This window comes from Protobothrops mucrosquamatus, unplaced genomic scaffold (assembly GCF_001527695.2).
Source record: "Protobothrops mucrosquamatus isolate PMUCROS unplaced genomic scaffold, P.Mucros_1.0 scaffold2243, whole genome shotgun sequence".
Taxonomy (NCBI): domain Eukaryota; kingdom Metazoa; phylum Chordata; class Lepidosauria; order Squamata; family Viperidae; genus Protobothrops; species Protobothrops mucrosquamatus.
In genome coordinates, this window is record NW_015388332.1 from 70,348 (window position 1) to 90,418 (window position 20,071).

Sequence of the window (20,071 nt, forward strand, 5' to 3'; positions counted from 1 at the left end):
TAGGGTCTTTGGTGCTCTCTAGATTGGTGGCTTTCTTGCAGACATTTCATGACCCAAACTAGGCAACTGGACTAGCTAGCGCTGATGATGTTACCTACTGTGTTTCCCCGAAAATAAGACCGAGTCTTATTATTATTTTTTGCCTCCAAAAGAGGCACCAGGTCTTATTTTCAGGGTAGGCCTTACCTCACCTCCGACACCGACAGTCCCACCCAGCCGGTCCGCTTCTTCTGGGGCCAAAGTTCTGCAGCTGTATTCAGGCCTGCGTTTTGCAGTCAGGCCTTTCCAGAAGGCCTAAGCAGCCAAGTACTGAGCTATGGATTCAATCCATGGCTAGGTGCTCGGCTGCTGAGGTCTTGGGGAAGCGAGCTGGGGATTGAATCCATAGTTCCGTTCTCGGCTGCAGAGGCCTTCCGGAAAGCCCTGTGACTGAGAAATGCAGGCCTGGCTGCGGAAGAGGCCTCGGAAGAAGAAGTGGGCTGGCGAGGAGAGACCTGGCTGCGAGGTAAGTGGGTGCAGGGTGGGTGGGGCAGCCCCCCACTCCCATCCCCACCCTAGCTTGATTTTTAGGTGTATGCCTTGCCCCAAAACTAGGGTTTACTTTGTGGGTAGGGTTTATATTAGCCCCAAATCCAAACCAAGTCTGTAACAGTAGGCAAGAGGCATTTGTACCTTGTAAAAAGGCCTGTGTGTTGAGCATCACAACTTCATTGACACACTGTGCATATTCTGTGATCAGTCAACACTTTAATGCAGGGGTCCCCAACCTATGTTCTGCGGCCCGTCACCAGGCTGTGGCTCTTGGCCACTAAGCCCCAGGAATAGCTGGCGAACCACCCCAACTCATGGTAGCTCCGCCGCACGGGCGCTAGCAGCCCCATTTGTGCATGTGTGGGAACACTAACCCCACTGCTAGCATCACAGGCGCCAGCGGGCCATTTGTGCATGCACGCGGCTGCCAGTGGCTCACTTGCGCATGCACACGGGCGGCAGCACAGGAGCCATGGGTGCACATGAATTTCTTGTGCATGCACACGTGCACTAGCGCACCATCACGCACGTGCCCATTTGTGCATGTGCGCATGGCGCCGCGCACACGCTTATTTCACTGCAGCTCCCTTTCTTTCCAGGCCGTCAAGCCGGAACGTTTGGGGATCTCTGCTTTAATGGACAGCTCTGCACTTTCCTGCGCTTCCTATCTCTGACTTCTTCCTCTGCTTTCACTTATATTGATTTTTGCTAAAAGAGAACAAAAACCTACTTATCAATCCCAGGCCTGGAAGAAATCTTCCAAAAGAAAAATAAATAAAAATAAGCTCAATTTTAATTTTTTTTTTAAAATGCTTTTATCTGGAAGCTTTTAAGAAGAGGACAAGCCCTTTTCCTGGGGCAGCCCTTGAGATACTGGAAGACTGCTATCTAGAAGACATATCAGGAATAGATAGATAGATAGATAGATAGATAGATAGATAGATAGATAGATAGATAGATAGATAGATAGATAGATAGATGATAGATAGATAGATAGATAGATAGATAGATAGATAGATAGATAGATAGATAGATAGATATGGAGAGACATTTGGAATATTTTTGGTCACCACGATGTAAAAAAGATGCTGAGACTCTGGAAAGAGTGCAGAGAAGAGCAACAAAGATGATTAGGGGACTGGAGGGTAAAACATATAAGGAATGGCTGCTGGAATTGGGGAGGTCTAGTTTAACGAAGAGAAGGACGAGGGGGGACAGGATAGCAGTCTTCCAATATCTCAGGGGCTGCCCCAAAGAAGAGGGAGTCAAGCTATTCTCCAAGGCGCCTGAAGGCAGGACAAGAAGCAACGGATGGAAACTCATCAAGGAGAGAAGCAACCTAGAACTAAGGAAAAACTTCCTGACAGTTAGAACAATTAACCGGTGGAACAACCTGCCTCCAGAAGCGGTGAATGCTCCAACACTGGAAGGTTTTAGTCGTTTGTCCGAAATGGCCTAGGGTTTCCTGCTTGAGCAGGGGGTTGGACTAGATGACCTCCAAGGCCCCTTCCAACTTTATTATTATTATTATTACCTCCAAGGTCCCTTCCAAGTCTGTTATTCTAAATTTTTGGGGGGCAGAAAAAAAAAGAACAGACTCGGAATCTTATTTCTTTTTTTCTTCTTATTTCTTCTTCTTTTTAATCACTGTCAATTTATCCCGCAATCAAATGTTTCCCTTCAATCCAGTGGAACGGGGTACCTTAATTGGAATGCAGGCATGGTCCTCCTCCAGATCCTTCAGGCAGATTTCCAGGTGCAGCTCTCCAGCGCCAGCGATAATATGCTCCCCAGATTCCTCAATAATGCACTAGAGAACAGGAAAAAAAAAGGCTTGTGATAGGGATCCGGTCTGGTTTTAGGATAAAAGAAAATTCTGGAAGCGTTTATCAATCGTGCCAGGCAAATATCACTTATTTGTTTTGCAAACCATATTTCGGAGCGTACAGAAATTATCGTGAGATTAAATACTTAGATATTCTACATGCTTTATCCTTGAATTCATGCAATATGAAAAAGGTAAATCGTATCCGATTCTAAGGGGTGGTGCTCAGGACCAGAAGCAACGGATGGAAACTAATCAAGGAGAGAAGCAACCTGGAACTAAGGAAAAACTTCCTGACAGTGCGAACAATTGACCAGTGGAACAACCTGCCTCTAGAAGTTGTGAATGCTCCAACACTGGAAGTTTTTAAGAAGAAACTGGACAGCCATTTGTCTGAAATGGTCTAGGGTTTCCTGCCTGAGCAGGGGGTTAGACTAGATGACCTCCAAGGTCCCTTCCAACTTTATTATTATTATTATAATCATGTTTCTTAGCCTATGCCAGGGGTAGGGAACCTTGGCTCTTTTATAACCCGTGGACTTCAACTCCCAGAATTCCTGAGCCAGCATGAGGGAAACTTTGGCCCCTTCATGACTCGTGGACTTCAACTCCCAGAATTCCTGAGCCAGCCTGGCTCAGTTTGGAAACCTCTCCCTTTCCCCTCAGCATGGCTGGCTCGGGAATTCTGGGAGTTGAAATCCACGAGTCATAAAAGAGCCAGGGTTGCCTACCTCTGGCCTAGGCCGCTTTATGACTCGTGGACTTCAACTCCCAGAATTCCCGAGCCAGCCATGCTGAGGGGAAAGGGAGAGGTTTCCAAGCTGAGCCAGGCTGGCTCAGGAATTCTGGGAGTTGAAGTCCACGAGTCATGAGGGGGCCATAATTCCCCCATGCTGGCTCAGGAATTCTGGGAGCTGAAGTCCACGAGTCATGAGGGGGCCATAGTTCCCCCATGCTGGCTCAGGAATTCTGGGAGCTGAAGTCCACGAGTCATGAGGGGGCCATAATTCCCCCATGCTGGCTGAGGAATTCTGGGAGTTGAAGTCCATCAGTCATAAAAGGGCCAAGTTTGAAGACCCCTGGTTTAAATATTTAAATATTTTTCCTCATGGTCACATGATCAAAATTCAGGCATTTGGGCAGGGGTAGGCCACCTTGGCTCTTTTATGACTGGTGGACTTCAGCTCCCAGAATTCCTGAGCCAGCCATGCTGAGGGGAAAGGGAGAGGTTTCCAAGTGGTACCTATTTATCTACTTGCGTTTGCGGGCTTTCGAACGGCTAGGTGGCCTACCTGCAAAATGCTGGATGCTGACAAGACAAAAACTCTGCACCTTCCACAGGTAAGTGACATCAGTGGCTTTTGTATTCGTAATTAAATGTAAATAATGCCAATAACGACAGGAGTACAAGAATTGCACGCAAGGCCTTTTGAAAAGGTTGAAAGTGATTCACCTGGTGTTAAGAGCACACCGTAAAATTAATACGGGGATACTTCGGTCTTGATTTTATTTGCAATCAAACTGTCCCTGCTGGGAATCGGTTCATTCAAGGAATATGTTGTAACAGAAAAAAAAAAAGATAAAAGATAAAGGTCAGCCTTGGACTTTCCTGATTCTGAGTGGCCTAAAAGGACAATTACAGGCATATTGTTGTTATTATTATTATCAAATTTATTTGTCTCGCGGTTCAAGGCGACTCGTATTGGCACAAACGATGCAGTATTGTAGGCTGACTCTGTCCATAATCTGGAGTTCGATCCTGACCGGCTCAAGCCTTCCATATATATACCGAAGCAGGATATATGTCATGTGTCTGATTAACGAAACACTTAAAAGGACTTTCAGGCATATTTTCTCCTAAAAGCATTTATTAAGGTTACAGAGACGTCAGTACAGCATGGTGGAAATGCTTAGGTCTGGCTTCTCTTCCGTTACGCATATACATTCCAAGCATTTCCCACTCCCTTATTGTAGGGTCATGGTTCACATCTTCCAATCAACTTGGAAGATGTGATTTACTTCCGGTTTCTTTCTCCCAGGCTATCCTTATGCTCNTAGGGTCTTTGGTGCTCTCTAGATTGGTGGCTTTCTTGCAGACATTTCATGACCCAAACTAGGCAACTGGACTAGCTAGCGCTGATGATGTTACCTACTGTGTTTCCCCGAAAATAAGACCGAGTCTTATTATTATTTTTTGCCTCCAAAAGAGGCACCAGGTCTTATTTTCAGGGTAGGCCTTACCTCACCTCCGACATCGACAGCCCCACCCAGCCAGTCCACTTTTTCTTGGGCCAAAGTTCTGCAGCTGCATTCGGGCCTGCATTTTGCAGTCAGGCCTTTCCAGAAGGCCTAAGCAGCCAAGTACCGAGCTATGGATTCAATCCATAGCTTGGTGCTCGGCTGCTGATGTCTTGGGGAAGCGAGCTGGGGATTGAATCCATAGTTCCATTCTCGGCTGCAGAGGCCTTCCGGAAAGCCCTGTGACTGAGAAATGCAGGCCTGGCTGCGGAAGAGGCCTCAGAAGAAGAAGTGGGCTGGCGAGGAGAGGCCTGGCTGCGAGGTAAGTGGGTGCAGGGCGGGTGGGGCAGCCCCACACTCCCATCCCCGCCCTAGCTTGATTTTTAGGTGTATGCCTCGCCCCAAAACTAGGGTTTACTTTGTGGGTAGGGTTTATATTAGCCCCACCCCCAAACCAAGTCTGCAACAGTAGGCAAGAGGCATTTGTACCTTGTAAAAAGGCCTGTGTGTTGAGCATGACAACTTCATCGACACACTGTGCATATTCTGTGATCAGTCAACACTTTAATGCAGGGGTTCTGCGTCCCGTCAGCGGGCCGTGGCTCTTGGCCACCAGGCCCCGGGAATAGCTGGCGAACCACCCCAACTCATGGTAGGACCGCCGCACGGGCGCTATGAGCCCCATTTGTGCATGCGTGGGAACACTAACCCCACCGCCAGCATCACGCAGGTGCCTGCGGGCCATTTGTGCATGCACGCGGCCACCAGCGGCTCACTTGCGCATGCACACAGGCGGCAGCACAGGAGCCATGGGTGCACGAGTTTCTTGTGCGTGCACACGTGCACTACCGCACCATCACCATGCGCATGGCGTCGCGCACACGCATATTTCATTGCAGCGCCCTTTCTTTCCAGGCCGTCAAGCCAGAACGTTTGCTTTAATGGACAGCTCTGCACTTTGCTGCACTTCCTATCTCTGACTTCTTCCTCTGCTTTCGCTTATATTGATTTTTGCTAAAAGAGAACAAAAACCTACTTATCAATCCCAGGCCTGGAAGAAATCTTCCAAAAGAAAAAAAAAATAGAAATAAGATCCATTTTAATAATTTTTTTTTTAAAAAAAATTGCTTTTATCTAGAGGCTTTCAAGAAGAGAATGGACAAGCTGGAATTGGGTGTGTCCAGTTTAAGGAAGAGAAGGATGAGGGGGGACAGGATAGCCGTGCTCCAGTATCTCAGGGGCTGCCCCAAAGAAGAGGGAGTCAAGCTATTCTCCAAAGCGCCTGAAGGCAGGACAAGAAGCAACGGAGGGAAACTAATCAAGGAGAGAAGCAACCTGGAACTAAGGAGAAACTTCCTGACAGTGAGAACAATTAACCAGTGGAACTACCTGCCTCCAGAAGTGGTGAGTGCGCCAACACTGGAAGTGTTTAAGAAGAGATTGGACAGCCATACTAAATGACCTCCAAGATCCCTTCCAACTATATTATTATTATTACCTCCAAGGTCGCTTCCAAGTCTGTTATTCTAAATTTTGGGGGGGGCAGAAAAAAAAACCAGACTCGGAATCTTCTTTCTTTCTTTTTTCTTATTTCTTCTTTTTTTTAATCACTGTCAATTTATCCCGCAGTCAAACGTTTCCCTTCAATCCAGTGGAATGGAGTACCTTAATTGGAATGCAGGCATGGTCCTCCTCCAGATCCTTCAGGCAGATTTCCAGGTGCAGCTCTCCAGCTCCAGCGATAATGTGCTCCCCAGATTCCTCAATAATGCACTAGAGAACAGGAAAAAAAAGGCTTGTGATAGGGATCCGGTCTGGTTTCAGGATAAAAGAAAATTCTGGAAGCGTTTATCAATCATACCAGGCAAATAGCACGTATTTTTTTTGCAAAACCGTATTTCGGAGCGTACAGAAATTATCGTGAGATTAAATACTTAGATATTCTACATGCTTTATCCTTGAATTCATGCAATATGAAAAAGGTAAATCGTATCCGATTCTAAGGGGTGGTGCTCAGGACCAGAAGCAACGGGTGGAAACTAATCAAGGAGAGAAGCAACCTGGAACTAAGGAAAAACTTCCTGACAGTGAGAACAATTAACCAGTGGAACTACCTGCCTCCAGAAGAGGTGAATGCTCCAACACTGGAAGTTTTTAAGAAAAGACTGGACAGCCATTTGTCTGAAATGGTATAGGGCTTCCTGCCTGAGCAGGGGGTTGGACTCGATGACCTCCAAGGTCCCTTCCAACTTTTTTTTTTTTTTTTTTTTTTTTTTTTTTTTTTTTTTTTTTTTTTTTTTTTTTTTTTTTTTTTTTTTTTTTTTTTTTTTTATTATTATTATTATTATTATTATTATTATTATTATTATTATTATTATTATCATCATCATCATCATGTTTCTTAGCCTATGCCAGGGGTAGGGAACCTTGGCTCTTTTATAACCCGTGGACTTCAACTCCCAGAATCCCTGAGCCAGCATGGCTCAGCTTGGAAACCTCTCCCTTTCCCCTCAGTGTGGCTGGCTCAGGAATTCTGGGAGTTGAAATCCACGAGTCATAAAAGAGCCAGGGTTGCCTACCTCTGGCCTAGGCCGCTTTATGACTCGTGGACTTCAACTCCCAGAATTCCTCAGCCAGCCATGCTGAGGGGAAAGGGAGAGGTTTCCAAGTGGTACCTATTTATCTATTTGCGTTTGCGAGCTTTCGAACGGCTAGGTGGCCTACCTGCAAAATGCTGGATGCTGACAAGACAAAAACTCTGCACCTTCCACAGGTAAGTGACATCAGTGGCTTTTGTATTCGTAATTAAATTTAAATAATGCCAATAACGACAGGAGTACAAGAATTGCACGCAAGGCCTTTTGAAAAGGTTGAAAGTGATTCACCTGGTGTTAAGAGCACACCGTAAAATTAATACGGGGATACTTCGGTCTTGATTTTATTTGCAATCAAACTGTCCCTGCTGGGAATCGGTTCATTCAAGGAATATGTTGTAACAGAAAAAAAAAAAGATAAAAGATAAAGGTCAGCCTTGGACTTTCCTGATTCTGAGTGGCCTAAAAGGACAATTACAGGCATGTTGTTGTTATTATTATTATCAAATTTATTTGTCTCGCGGTTCAAGGCGACTCGTATTGGCACAAACGATGCAGTATTGTAGGCTGACTCTGTCCATAATCTGGAGTTCGATCCTGACCGGCTCAAGCCTTCCATATATATACCGAAGCAGGATATATGTCATGTGTCTGATTAACGAAACACTTAAAAGGACTTTCAGGCATATTTTCTCCTAAAAGCATTTATTAAGGTTACAGAGACGTCAGTACAGCATGGTGGAAAATGCTTAGGTCTGGCTTCTCTTCCGTTACGCATATACATTCCAAGCATTTCCCACTCCCTTATTGTAGGGTCATGGTTCACATCTTCCAATCAACTTGGAAGATGTGATTTACTTCCGGTTTCTTTCTCCCAGGCTATCCTTATGCTCCTCCCTCTTTCCCAGTTGCTGGTTTAACTATATAAATACCAGACAGTTCTGCACATTGTCAAAGCAAGAATATACAGTATTTGAAGCGTTGGCAGTTAGCAGTCAGTTGGCAGTTGGCAGTCTTAAGTGCTATTGCTGCATGTACAGTTAATCTTCCACTTAGGATTGCAACAGAGCCTGCCCATCACTGTCGTAAGCAGGTCACCCATGTCCCTAACCGGGTTTTACTACCTTTATTGCTGCTGCATTAAGCATGTGATGCAGTCATCAAGGGAACCCACGATTCGCCATGGACTGGTTTTGTTGAAAACCAGGAGTAAATGCCGTTTTTGGCAAAACCATGGCGAAACATATTAGCGTGACGGTGGGATGCTACAAATGGCTGTAAATGAGGTCTGTTGAACCCTGGATTGGTAAGTAACTGGTCATAAGTTGGGGACTACCTGTACTCCCAAGTTTATGGTTTTATCTTTCTCTTTCTGTCTCTTTCTTTCTTTTTCTTTCTTCCTCTTTTCTTTCTTTCTTTCTTTCTTTCTTAGCTTCCTTCACTCCTTCCCTCTTTCTTTCTCGCCCTCTTTCTTTCTTCTATTATTACCACTAATTATATTCTACCCATCCAATGAATATCACAGTGTTGTTTTGGCTGTGACAGGCTTTCTATTTTCAGATGACTCTACATGGATAGCTGATGAGAGCTAAATAGCTCAAAATAGCTATACTAGTCTCATTCCTTTCATTCTTGGTCGGTAAATTTAAATTGAACAGGTGATTCTATTATTTTTGTCTGCGTATTTTAAGGCCCGGAGATTTTGAACGAGATTTCAAGCTAGCCAAGGACTGATTGCATTGAGCAGCATGCTTGCAAGTGCAAACAGGAAAACAATTTGAGGTGAACTCTCTGTCTCTCTTTTTTTAAAAAAATAAAATAAAATAAAGCTACACTTGCAAACCAGTTATTCCAAGTCACAAAGCACAGCTACGCACTCACCTGGACCATGGGGTCAGACTTGGCAAGACGCTTTAGACCCTCCACTAGCTTTGGTAGATCGGCGGGGTTTTTGGCTTCCACCGCAACGCGCACCACCGGGCTGACGCTAAATTTCATCACTCTCATGTTGTGTGCGTGTTCGAAGGTGGTAATGGTGCCCGTCTTCACCAAAAACTGATCGACACCAACCAGGCCAACAATGTTGCCACAAGGGACATCCTCAATGGGCTCGACGTAACGACCCATCATTAAAATGGTTCTACAAAGACAGAGGATGGATGGGGTAACAAGACCTATTTTATTATTGGGGATTTTAAAAAAAAAAAAAAACAACCCAAACCTTTTAGAAAGAATGTACTCTCTATCGTTGCCTTTTTATTCTTTTTTTTTTGAATTACATGATGAAATTTCAACTGGAGGTGCCTAAAGAAATTGGAACAGGGTTTTCCTCCTAGCAACCGTCCATTCCCTCTCCAAAAAAAGTGCATTTCCAAGAGGCCACTGGACTTTCTTGGTCAGAGCGTGCAGTCTTATTGCGCTAAGATAACAGTAAACAGTGGTCTGTATTAAATGGTGGTTTATCTTACACTATCTACAATATCATACGCCAGGGACAATATACATACACATGGTAATACAGCAGTTACAACAGGAAACGGATGAGAGAGAAAGAGAGAGAGACACTCCAGCAAAAGCCTTCCCTTTTATACTCAGGCTCTTAAAGGGATACAGACCCTGCTTGCTCCTAAAGAGACACAGACCCTGCTGAGTCATTCCCATCATTGCATCATCCACCTTATATTACATTACATCATTACATCTTATATCATTACGTAAGCTGTTTAGCTGTTAAATTATTACCTTGACATTCTTTGTTCTTCCTTAGAAGACGTTTCGCTTCTCAATCAAGAAGCTTCCTCACTTCCGACAAAGCGAAGAAGCTTCTTGGATGGGAAGTGAAACGTCTTCAAAGAATAACCAGGAAGTCCAGTGGCCTCTTGAAAAAAGCACTTTGGGGACAATAACCAGGACGGCGATGACGGAGAGTCTCCATAGACAACTTCCATTCCCTAGGCCCCCTAAATACAAAACTTATTTAGCTCTGGCGAAGAGTTACAAATTGTCACACAGGCTGGAGAAAGAGGGTTGCAATCCCAAGTCAGGCTGGTGACTTTTCTATGCTCAAACACAACCCGGCCTTCATGCAGCGATCTAAGAGGGTCCCAGCTTGCTAAGGTTTCTCCTAAACACAAACCATCATTCTGCCCTATCGGAGCTGCCAGTGGAAGCTTTAAGGCATCTTATTTGTGACTGGGGGAGGAAGGGCAGAACCCACCCACCCCACTTCTTGCAGAATGCTTTGCAGCCCTTTCTGTCTCGCCAAACAGGACTCCGGGCTTCGGGAGCCTGCCCCCCAATTTAGCGAAAAGGAGGGAAGCCCTGATCAGCTACCTTTGAATGGGCTTCAGGTAGAGGTCCTCCTTCTTTCCCGGGGTGTAGTTGGGCCCCATGATCCGCACCTTCTGGCCGGTGCACACCATGCCAGAGAAAACCCTCCCGAAGGCGTAGAAGCGGCCTTTGTCCGACGTGGGCACCATTTTTGAGATGTACATCATCAGAGGGGCCTTTGGGTCACAGTTCTTAACCCCTGCAGCGAAAGGAAGGGCAAAGAGTGAGGTCCACGGCGAGTCCCTAAGCTGAGTCAAACGTCGGCTGCTGGGCCTTTTGCTGGCATACAGGTACCGCGTTTCCCCGAAAGGAAGGCCTACACCAGGGGTCTTCAAACTTGGCTATGTTTGCTAGGTTCCAAATGATTAGCAAAATCAAACCTCTGCATCTTGAAGTAAGAATGATTGTTTTGTGTTGCTGTCGCTTGTCTTTTTCAGTGGGTTTTTCCATCACACCAGAGAGAAATATCTGTCTCTACCCAAGATCAAACCCACCGCCTCCTGATTGTGAATGCTCTTCTTTCTAAAAGGCCAAAAAGGCCAACACAGTGCTGGGCTGCATTAACAGAGGGATAGAATCAAGATTATGTGAAGTGTTAATACCACTTTACAAGGCCTTAGTAAGGCCACACTTGGAATACTGCATCCAGTTTTGGTCACCACGATGTAAAAAAGATGTTGAGACTCTAGAAAGAGTACAGAGAAGAGCAACAAATGTGATCAGGGGACTGGAGGCTAAAACATATAAGGAAAGGCTGCTGGAATTGGGGATGTCTAGTTTAAGGAAGAGAAGGACGAGGGGGGACATGATAGCAGTCTTCCAGTATCTCAGGGGCTGCCCCAAAGAAGAGGGAGTCAAGCTATTCTCCAAGGCGCCTGAAGGCAGGAGAAGAAGCAACGGAGGGAAACTCATCAAGGAGAGAAGCAACCTGGAACTAAGGAGAAACTTCCTGACAGTGAGAACAATTAACCAGTGGAACAACCTGCCTCCAGAAGCGGTGAATGCTCCAACACTGGAAGTGTTTAAGAAGAGACTGGACAGCCATTTGTCTGAAATGGTGTAGGGTTTCCTGCCTGAGCAGGGGGTTGGACTAGATGACCTCCAAGGTACCTTCCAACTTTATTATTATTATTATTATTAGGCCATCATCCTGCTCCCCTTCCTTTACATATGCCACAGATAGAAGGGGTGGAGAGCAACTGCCACCACCATTTTGACTTTTTTTTTTCTTTTTGACCTCCACGCAGATGCTCCTGAGAAAGGCTCCATAAGACACAGGCACCTCACTCTCCTCTTTAAACCGAAGCTCTGTGCTACAGGTGGGGCTAGTTTTAAGAGATTCGGAGACATCGGTTTGTCCAAAATAACAGAGTAAGACGGGATAGTTTGGTTCCAAATGGCTCATCTTGGTTCAACCGCCTCATTTATAAGGCTGATTTGAAACATTTCTTTTAACCAAATGGCTCTTGATGGTTTTGAACCAGGTTACCCAAAGCAGGGTCTTCCCCCAAGCCAGAGGTCTTCAAACATGGCCCTTTTATGACTTGTGGCCTTCAACTCCCAGAATTCCTCAGCCAGGCACGCTGGCTGAGGAATTCTGGGAGTTGAAGGCCACCAGTCATAAAAGGGCCATGTTTGAAGACCCCTGGCCTACACCAACAATAAGCCCTAGCTTGATTTTGGGGGGTGGGCCTAATATAAACCCTATCCCCAAAATATGCCCTAGTTTTGGGGCGAGGCGCACAGCTAAAAATCAAGCTGGGATGGGGGTCTGGAGTTGCCCCACCTACCCTGTACCCACGCACCTGGTAGCCAGGCCTCTCCTCGCCGGCCCACTTCTTCTGCAGCCAGGCCTGCATTTCTCAGTCACAAGCCTTTCTGGAAGGCCACTACAGCCGAGAACCGAGCTATGGATTCAATCCGTAGCTCGGTTCTACAAGACCTCTGCAGCCGAGCAACAATCCATAGCTCGGTGCTCAGCTGCTTAGTCCTTCTGGAAAGGCCAGGCTGCAAAATGCAGACCCGAATGCAGCTGCAGAACTATGGCCCCAGAAGAAGCGGACCGGCTGGGTGGGGCTGTCGGTGTCAGAGGTGAGGTAAGGCCTACCCTGAAAATAAGACCTGGTGCCTCTTTTGGAGGCAAATAATAATAATAAGACTCGGTCTTATTTTCGGGGGAACACAATAGTCCTTACAAGCGTTTGTTTAGTAGCCGAGGCTACAACAGCACTGAGGAAAAAAAACGGCCGATGGCCGTTTTTCGCACAGCATCCCCATGGTCACGTGATTAGAATTTGGAGGCTTGGCAACTGGCAGGTGTTTATGACGGTTGCAATGCGAACTCCTGAGGGTCATGCGATCGCCTTTTGCGACTTTCCGACAACCAAAGTTCACGGGGAAGGCAGATTCGCTTAACAACTCGTGTTCCTAACTTAACAACCTGCAGGGATCCACTTAACCATTGTTGGAACGGTTGTAAAATGGGGCAAAACTCATTTAACAGCTGTCTCTCTTAGAACAGAAATCTGGGGTTCAGCTGTGGAACTAGCTGAATTTCTTGGGTCGAGCCTTTGAGGTAGTTCCAGATCAGGAAACTGACACCGCACAGATTCCAGGAGTGCCAATTTATTGTTGTAGGATATAACAACAGGATCAAAACAGCCTCCTAGCGTTTCCTCCCCTGCCGTGATCATAACCCCAGAATTGAGGTGGCCTTATTCTGAATTTCGTTCTCACGCCTTCTCCTTGTGTCTCTTCCGTTTTCCTCCATGCCTTTTGCTCACCTTCATCAAGATTCTCTCTCTATTCCTCTACAAATAGATAGGAATATAATTCACTTTCTTCGGTGGAGTGCTTGCTGGCCTCTGACCTTGGCGGTTTTCTTGCAGACTTCCATGACCCATGTAGGTGACATCTTCAGTGATGTGACCTAGTTGGGTCATGAAACAGCTGCAAGAAAACCACCCAGCTCAGCAGCCACAGAGCCCTACCCTGCAACTCTAGAGCTACAAATATTCTCTTTTACTGGCGTCACGTGCGGGTTTTTTGATACACAGATTTATCTGGTCCCATGAAAAGGTCTAAATCGAAGACTCAGTAGGTTGGGTGGCTTCCTACTCATACAAAGAATCATGATGGTTTAACCAAGAACCTCTGAGAGTACCAAATCCAAGGTACTCTCAACATCGTACCTGTTGGCAGATCTTCCACTTCACACTGACTCTGGGTTAAGAGGTATAAGCGCCATGCAACTACTGAAAGGCGTGTCATTTTAGGAGACGACCAGGCTGAGCCCGAGGGAGAGGTCAAACGTGTCATCGGTCTCGAGTCCCTTTCAGCCCACCTTGAATTCCACTGACTCTTTATCTGCTGCCAATTCGTCTCGACTGTTAGTAGTTCAGATTCTTATAGAGAGCTTTTACAGCAGGGGTCCCCAACCCCCAGTCTGTGGACCGGTAGCGGGCCGCGGTATGCCAGCAACCGGTCCGCACAAGCCCCATCCACGGGATGCGGGCAGCACACGAAACCACACACTCTCCGGTCCGTGGGAAAACCTCTCTCCACGGAACTGGTCCCTGGTGCCCAAAAGGTTGGGGACCTTTGGACTAGAGCCATCTATAACAGGGGTCCCCAACCCCCAGTCCGTGGACCAATACCGGGCCGTGGCATGCCAGCAACCGATCCGCACAAACAAGCAAAGCCCCATCCGCGGGATGCGGGCAGCACACAAAACCACGCACTCTCCGGTCCGTGGGGAAACCTCTCTCCACGGAACCGGACCCTGGCGCCCAAAAGATTGGGGACCCCTGCTTTAGAGTACCGTAAACCTATATATTCATTTGAACGGCCTGGACTGCTGATTCCCTGTGCTTGACGTGACGTGGGAAGAGTGACAACGGAGAGGCAGGCTTGGCTCAACCTGCTGCAGGTCCTCCCCTTACCCATGGCCGCTTCATCGTCAGGTGGACCCTCGTACAGAAGCTCACAGCGGTACTTCTGAGCAGTGACCGGGGAAGGCAGATGGATGGTGATCATCTGAAGCAAGGCCTCTCCAGCAGGTAACCAGCGACGCATCACAGCCTGGAAAAACAGGTGCAGAGAAGCCCTGAAGAAATGCTACCTGAGCCACTGGTCAGTACTGATCTTCCTAACAGGGAGGACAATTAACCAGTGGAGCAGAAGTTGCCTCCGGAAATTGTGGGCTGGACTAGAAGACCTCCAAGGTCCTTTGTGGATTCTATTCTATTCTAACGTCCTAACAGGGAGGACAATTAACCAGTGGAACAGCTTGCCTCCAGAAATTGTGGGCAGTTCATCACTGGAGATTTTTAAGAAGAGATGGACAGTCACCTGTCTGAGATGGTGTAGGTTCTCCTACTTGAGCAGGGGGCTGGACTAGAAGACCTCCAAGGTCCCTTTCAGCTATTATTTTCTATTTTAAGAAGAGACAAGACAGTCTGAGATGGTATAGACCAGGAGTAGGCAACCTTGGCTCTTTTATGACTCGTGGACTTCAACTCCCAGAATTCCTGAGCCAGCATGGGGGAACCATGGCCCCCTTGATGACTCGTGGACTTCAACTCCCAGAATTCCTGAGCCAGCACGGCTCAGCTTGGAAACCTCTCCCTTTCCCCACAGCGTGAATGGCTCAGGAATTCTGGGAGTTGAAGTCCACGAGTCATAAAAGAGCCAAGGTTGCCTACCCCTGGTATAGGAGGCTGGACTAGAAGACCTCCAAGGTCCCTCCCAGCTCTATTCTATTCACTACCATAGCTTCCTTATCTGACCTCTTGGAAAAGGTAACAAAACCATGGGGCACCTCCCATTCTTTCAAAATGCAGGGCGGTTTTGCCTAAGGTTCCTGTGAAGCCGCGGAGCGTTCCTTGCTTCGGCCTATCAGGACAAGGTGACCCCCAGCCTTGCTACCTTGGTCCGCGCCTGCAGCTCTCAGTGCACGCTACGGCCGTAGCACTGTTGCGCTAAAAAGGACACAGGCACACCTACACACACGATTTCAAAAAACCTTGAGAAGCGGCTTTCCTTCTTTCTCTCGATCTTCGGCGTCCAGCTTGATGTCCAGTTTTTCTATCAACTTGGACGTTTCTTCTTTCTTGAAGTTCATGATGGCATCGAAGACCTGCAGGAGAAAAAAAAGGAAATTAAATGTCATCCTCGCTCTGCTAGTAAGACCTGATATTTGAAAAATAAACCCATCTAAGAGTTTCCTCTGGGTCTACAATATAGCATCCTCTAATTTGGCAGTTACCTACCCAATTCTTACAAGCATTTTTCGTATGTTTTAGCCTCCAGTCCCCTAATCATCTTTGTTGCTCTTCTCTGTACTCTTTCTAGAGTCTCAAACTCTTTTTTATATAGTGGCAAGAAAAGCAAGATCATGGCATCCGGCCCTCTCAATTCCTGGCCAATAGATGGGGAAGAAATGGAGGTAGTGACAGATTTTATCTTCCTGGGCTCCAAGATCACCACAGATGGGGACTGCAGCCAAGAAATTAAAAAGACGCTTGCTCCTGGGGAGGAAAGCTATGGCAAATCTAGACAGCATACTAAAAAGCAGAGACATCACCCTGCCAACAAAAGTGCACATAGTCAAGGCCATGGTTTTCCCAGTGGCAATGTGTGGCTGTGAAAGTTGGACCATAAGAAAGGCTGAGCGCCAAAGAATGGAGGCCTTTGAACTCTGGTGCTGGAGAAGACTCCTGCGAGTCCCTTGGACTGCAAGGCGATCCAACCGGTCAGTCCTAGAAGAGATCAACCCCGACTGCTCTTTAGAAGGCCAGATCCTGAAGTTGAAACTCAAGGACTTTGGCCACCTAATGAGAAGGAAGGACTCCCTGGAGAAGAGCCTGATGCCGGGAAAGATGGAGGGCAAGAGAAGAAGGGGACGACAGAGAAGGAGGGGGCTGGATGGAGTCACTGAAGCAGGAGGCGTGAGCTTCAATGGACTCCAGAAGATGGTAGAGGACAGGAAGGCCTGGAGGAACGTTGTCCATGGGGTCGCGATGGGTCGGACACGACTTCGCAACTAACAACAACAAGGCACCATATAAATACAACACGTAAAACAGCCCAGTACATATTTTCTGAAACAGGGTATAACATTCATTTAAATCCAAGGACACTGCACCAGGAAGATACTTCTAAAGAGGAGACCACTCATTTATGAATTCCCATATGGAGATGTTTCATTCTTAAGTGTTTTGCCAATGAGAAGTTCTCGGAAACGTGAACCTTGTGGGCGACTGCCTGAATGTGAAAGTGTGAATTCTGAAAAGCAGGTAACTAGCATTCAATGTTACAGGCGTTAATACGTGTTTCGGTGAATCCCAGCGTTACCTTAAAAATGGGATCCAGGATAAGTTGGCAGAAAGTCCGTGGCAACTTCTTCCCATCGGGGCCGGCTGCGGATTTGCTGAATTTCCCTGTCGCCGGGTCAAAATACCTAAGTGAAAATTGAAATTATTTTACGTCCAGGAGCTAAAGGAGAGAGAAAGAAACAAGCCTTGATGACCCTTCCTCTCAATGATTATGATGAATGCCAATCAGTCCGGCACCGCAGGACCGCACAGCTCTCCGTTCTGCCTCCGTGTTCAAGACACAAAGAAAACTGATTGTTGTTATTATTATGGTTTATTGCACAGTCAGCCAGATGCTCAGACTGGATTTGGCATGTCTGGTCTACCTATCGCAGTGATGGCGAACCTTTTAGAGACCCCGTGCCCAAACTGCAACCCAAAACCAACTTATTTTTCACCAGGTGCCGGGTGGGCGTGGCCGCAGTGGTCATGGCAGGCCGGTGGGTGGGGCCAGGGTGGCGGGGGCCAGTCCCTCGCCATCTCCAGGGCATGGCACGGGTGCCCACAGAAAGGGCTCTGAGTGCCGCCTCTGGCACGCGTGCCATAGGTTTGCCACCATTGACCTATTGAGTCCTTCCCAAGGACCTGGAAGATGTGGATGTTTGATGGTGCTACAGATCTCGTCGCAGGATGGAAGCTGTTCCAAGTCAAGCTGCCTTTTGCAATTGACTGATGGCGAATGTGTCAATGCCAATGATGGTGTCCAAGTGGTGCTCCAGTTGTTTTTGGGATTGCACCCGAGGCGCCTATAACTATTGGTGCTACCCTTGCTTGCTTTTGCCACAGTCTTTCTATTTCTATTTGTAGGTCTTTGCATTTTGTTATCGTCTCCAGTTCTTTCTCTTCCCACCTGCTTTACAGGTAGTCCCCATTTAGTGACAGTTCGAAATTACAACAGCACTGAAAAGGGACATGACCGTTTTTCACACTTATGGATAGAACAGAGCTGGAAGGGACCTTGGAGGTCTTCTAGTCCAGCCCCCTGCTCAAGCAGCAGAACCTATACCATCTCAGACAGGTGACTGTCCAGTCTCTTCTTAAAAACCTCCAGGGATGGAGCACCCACGATTTCTGGTGGCCAGCTGTTCCACTGGTTGATTGTCCTCCCTGTTAGGAAGTTTCTCCTTAATTCCAGGTTGCTTCTCTCTTTGGTCAGTTTCCATCCATTGTTTCTTGTCCTTCCCTCTGGTGCTTTGGAGAATAGCTTGGCCCCCTCCTCTTTTTTGTGGCAGCCCCTCAGATACTAAAACACTGCTATCCTGTCTCCCCTATTTCTTCTTTTCTTTAGACCAGCCAAACCCAAGTCCAGCAGCCTTTCTTCGAATGTTTTGGCCTCCAGGCCTTGGATCATCTTAGTTGCTCTTCTCTGAATTTTTTCCAAACTCTCAACATCTTTTTTGTGATACGGTGACCAAAATTGGCTGCAGTATTCCAGGTGTGGCCTCACTAGGGCTTTATAAAGCGGCACTAATACTTTTGTGTGATCTTGATTCCACGACCGCTGAATCTTCCCTGCACGTGATCAAAATTCAGACGCTTGACAACTGAATCATATTTATGACCGTTGCAAGCAGAGTCAACGGGGGGACGCCAGATTCCCACCTTAACAATGGCAACGATTCATTTGACAGCTGCGGCAAGAAAAGTCGCAAAACGGGGCAAAACCCCCTCGACAAATGTTTCGCTTAGCAACTATAAATTCTGGGCTCACTTGCAGTTGTCAAGTTGAAGACTACCTGTGTTATCTCACCCTGGGGCTACTGTAGGTAGCGTACACTAATAACAACAACAACAAAAAGTACTTTATCACAGACAGATAGATGCCATTTCTTCTTAGACCCGTCCTGGATTATCTTGCTTTTCACAAAAGCTGCACCCCAAAGGGGTGTCAAACTCAATTTCATTGAGGGCCGCATCAGCATTGCGGTTGCCCTCGGGGGGGTGGCCAGCGTGGGTGCGGCCTACTGGGTGGGCGTGGATGGAGTGGGTGTGGCCTATTGAGTGGGCATGGCCAGCTCTACATCGTTCGCGTCAAGGGTGCCTGTGGGGGCCTGGGCAGGAGTGGGTCTCTGGCAGAAGGGGGTGGGACCGGGGCAAGTGCCAAGGCTTGGTCCACTGGAGGAGCCTCACTGCCTGCTGAAACCCCTCCGCCGGAGCCCATCAAGCCAGATATGTGAAGTAGGCCAGAGCCTACAGATGGTGCATTTCTTCATTCCTCACAAAGGGTGACACCTCCCCAGGGGGTGGATCGATGCAGCAGGGGCTGGTTCCTCGCTGTTTCCAGACGGTCTTGTGGAGCTAAGACTGAATGTGTTTCAGCATAGATGGCCATTACAAAATTGTACATTGGCTCCCGGCCGGCCAGGGCCAAGGCAGCAGGGGCCGTTCCCTCACTGTTTCCAGGATGGCTTCGCGGGCCTCATGAAACCACTTCGCGGGCCGCATCCGGCCCCCGGGCCTTGTGTTTGACATGTCTGCCCTAAAGGGTCTCCACCTGAGAGCGAAGGTCAAGGCGCTCTTACTCACTTGTCTCCCCACAGCTTCTTCATCATGTCCTCCACTTTCTTGGCCCGCTCGGCCGTAGAGAGCTGGGCCTTCTCTCCCCTGGCTGCGAATTTGGCCACGTACATCTCGGCAAACTGCTTCAAGGTGAAGGCCCACCCGTGTAAGCCCGACCCAAAGCCAACGGTACCGATGACCGGATCAATCTGGAAACCAAGAAAGAGGATCCGGGCGTCTTTAAAAGGACACGCACAAGGCGGTCTACTTGGGAGATCCAATCCCTCCGTTCAAACCGATCCCCAGATCCCAAAAGTCACAAAGACCCACCCATTCAATGGCACTTACCCTGCGGCCCTTAATTGGTTGCCCCCCCACACCCAAAACAGGAGAATTATAAATGGAAGGAAGGAAGGAAGGAGAGCATGGATGGAAGGGAGGGGGAAAAGAAGGAAGGAAGGAAGGAAGGAAGGAAGGAGAGCATGGATGGAAGGGAGGAAGGAAGGAAAGAAAAGGTTAGAAAGAGGGAGGGAAAAGGCAGAGGAACACAAGAAGGAAGGAAAGAATGAAGGAAGGAGAGCATGGATGGGAGGAAGGAAGGAAGGAAAGAAGGAAGGAAGTAAAGGAGAGGAAAAGAAGGAGAGGGAGGAGAGCATGGATGGAAGGGAGAGAGGAAGGAA

The 20,071-nt window shown here is 47.5% G+C and overlaps 1 protein-coding gene across 1 annotated transcript in view; it reads right to left on the reverse strand.

Annotated features, from left to right (window-relative positions):
* The window catches only part of LOC107295164 (elongation factor 2), a 40,944-nt gene that overhangs the window by 7,925 nt on the left and 12,948 nt on the right, over positions 1-20,071 (reverse strand). Inside the window, exons 4-10 of the mRNA XM_015824466.1 lie at positions 19,419-19,600; positions 16,873-16,978; positions 15,542-15,655; positions 14,460-14,598; positions 10,522-10,717; positions 9,070-9,328; positions 6,260-6,367 (exon numbers count right to left, since the gene is read on the reverse strand). Coding sequence (XP_015679952.1) covers positions 6,260-6,367; positions 9,070-9,328; positions 10,522-10,717; positions 14,460-14,598; positions 15,542-15,655; positions 16,873-16,978; positions 19,419-19,600 — 1,104 coding nt within the window. The remainder of the gene's footprint in view (positions 1-6,259; positions 6,368-9,069; positions 9,329-10,521; positions 10,718-14,459; positions 14,599-15,541; positions 15,656-16,872; positions 16,979-19,418; positions 19,601-20,071) is intronic.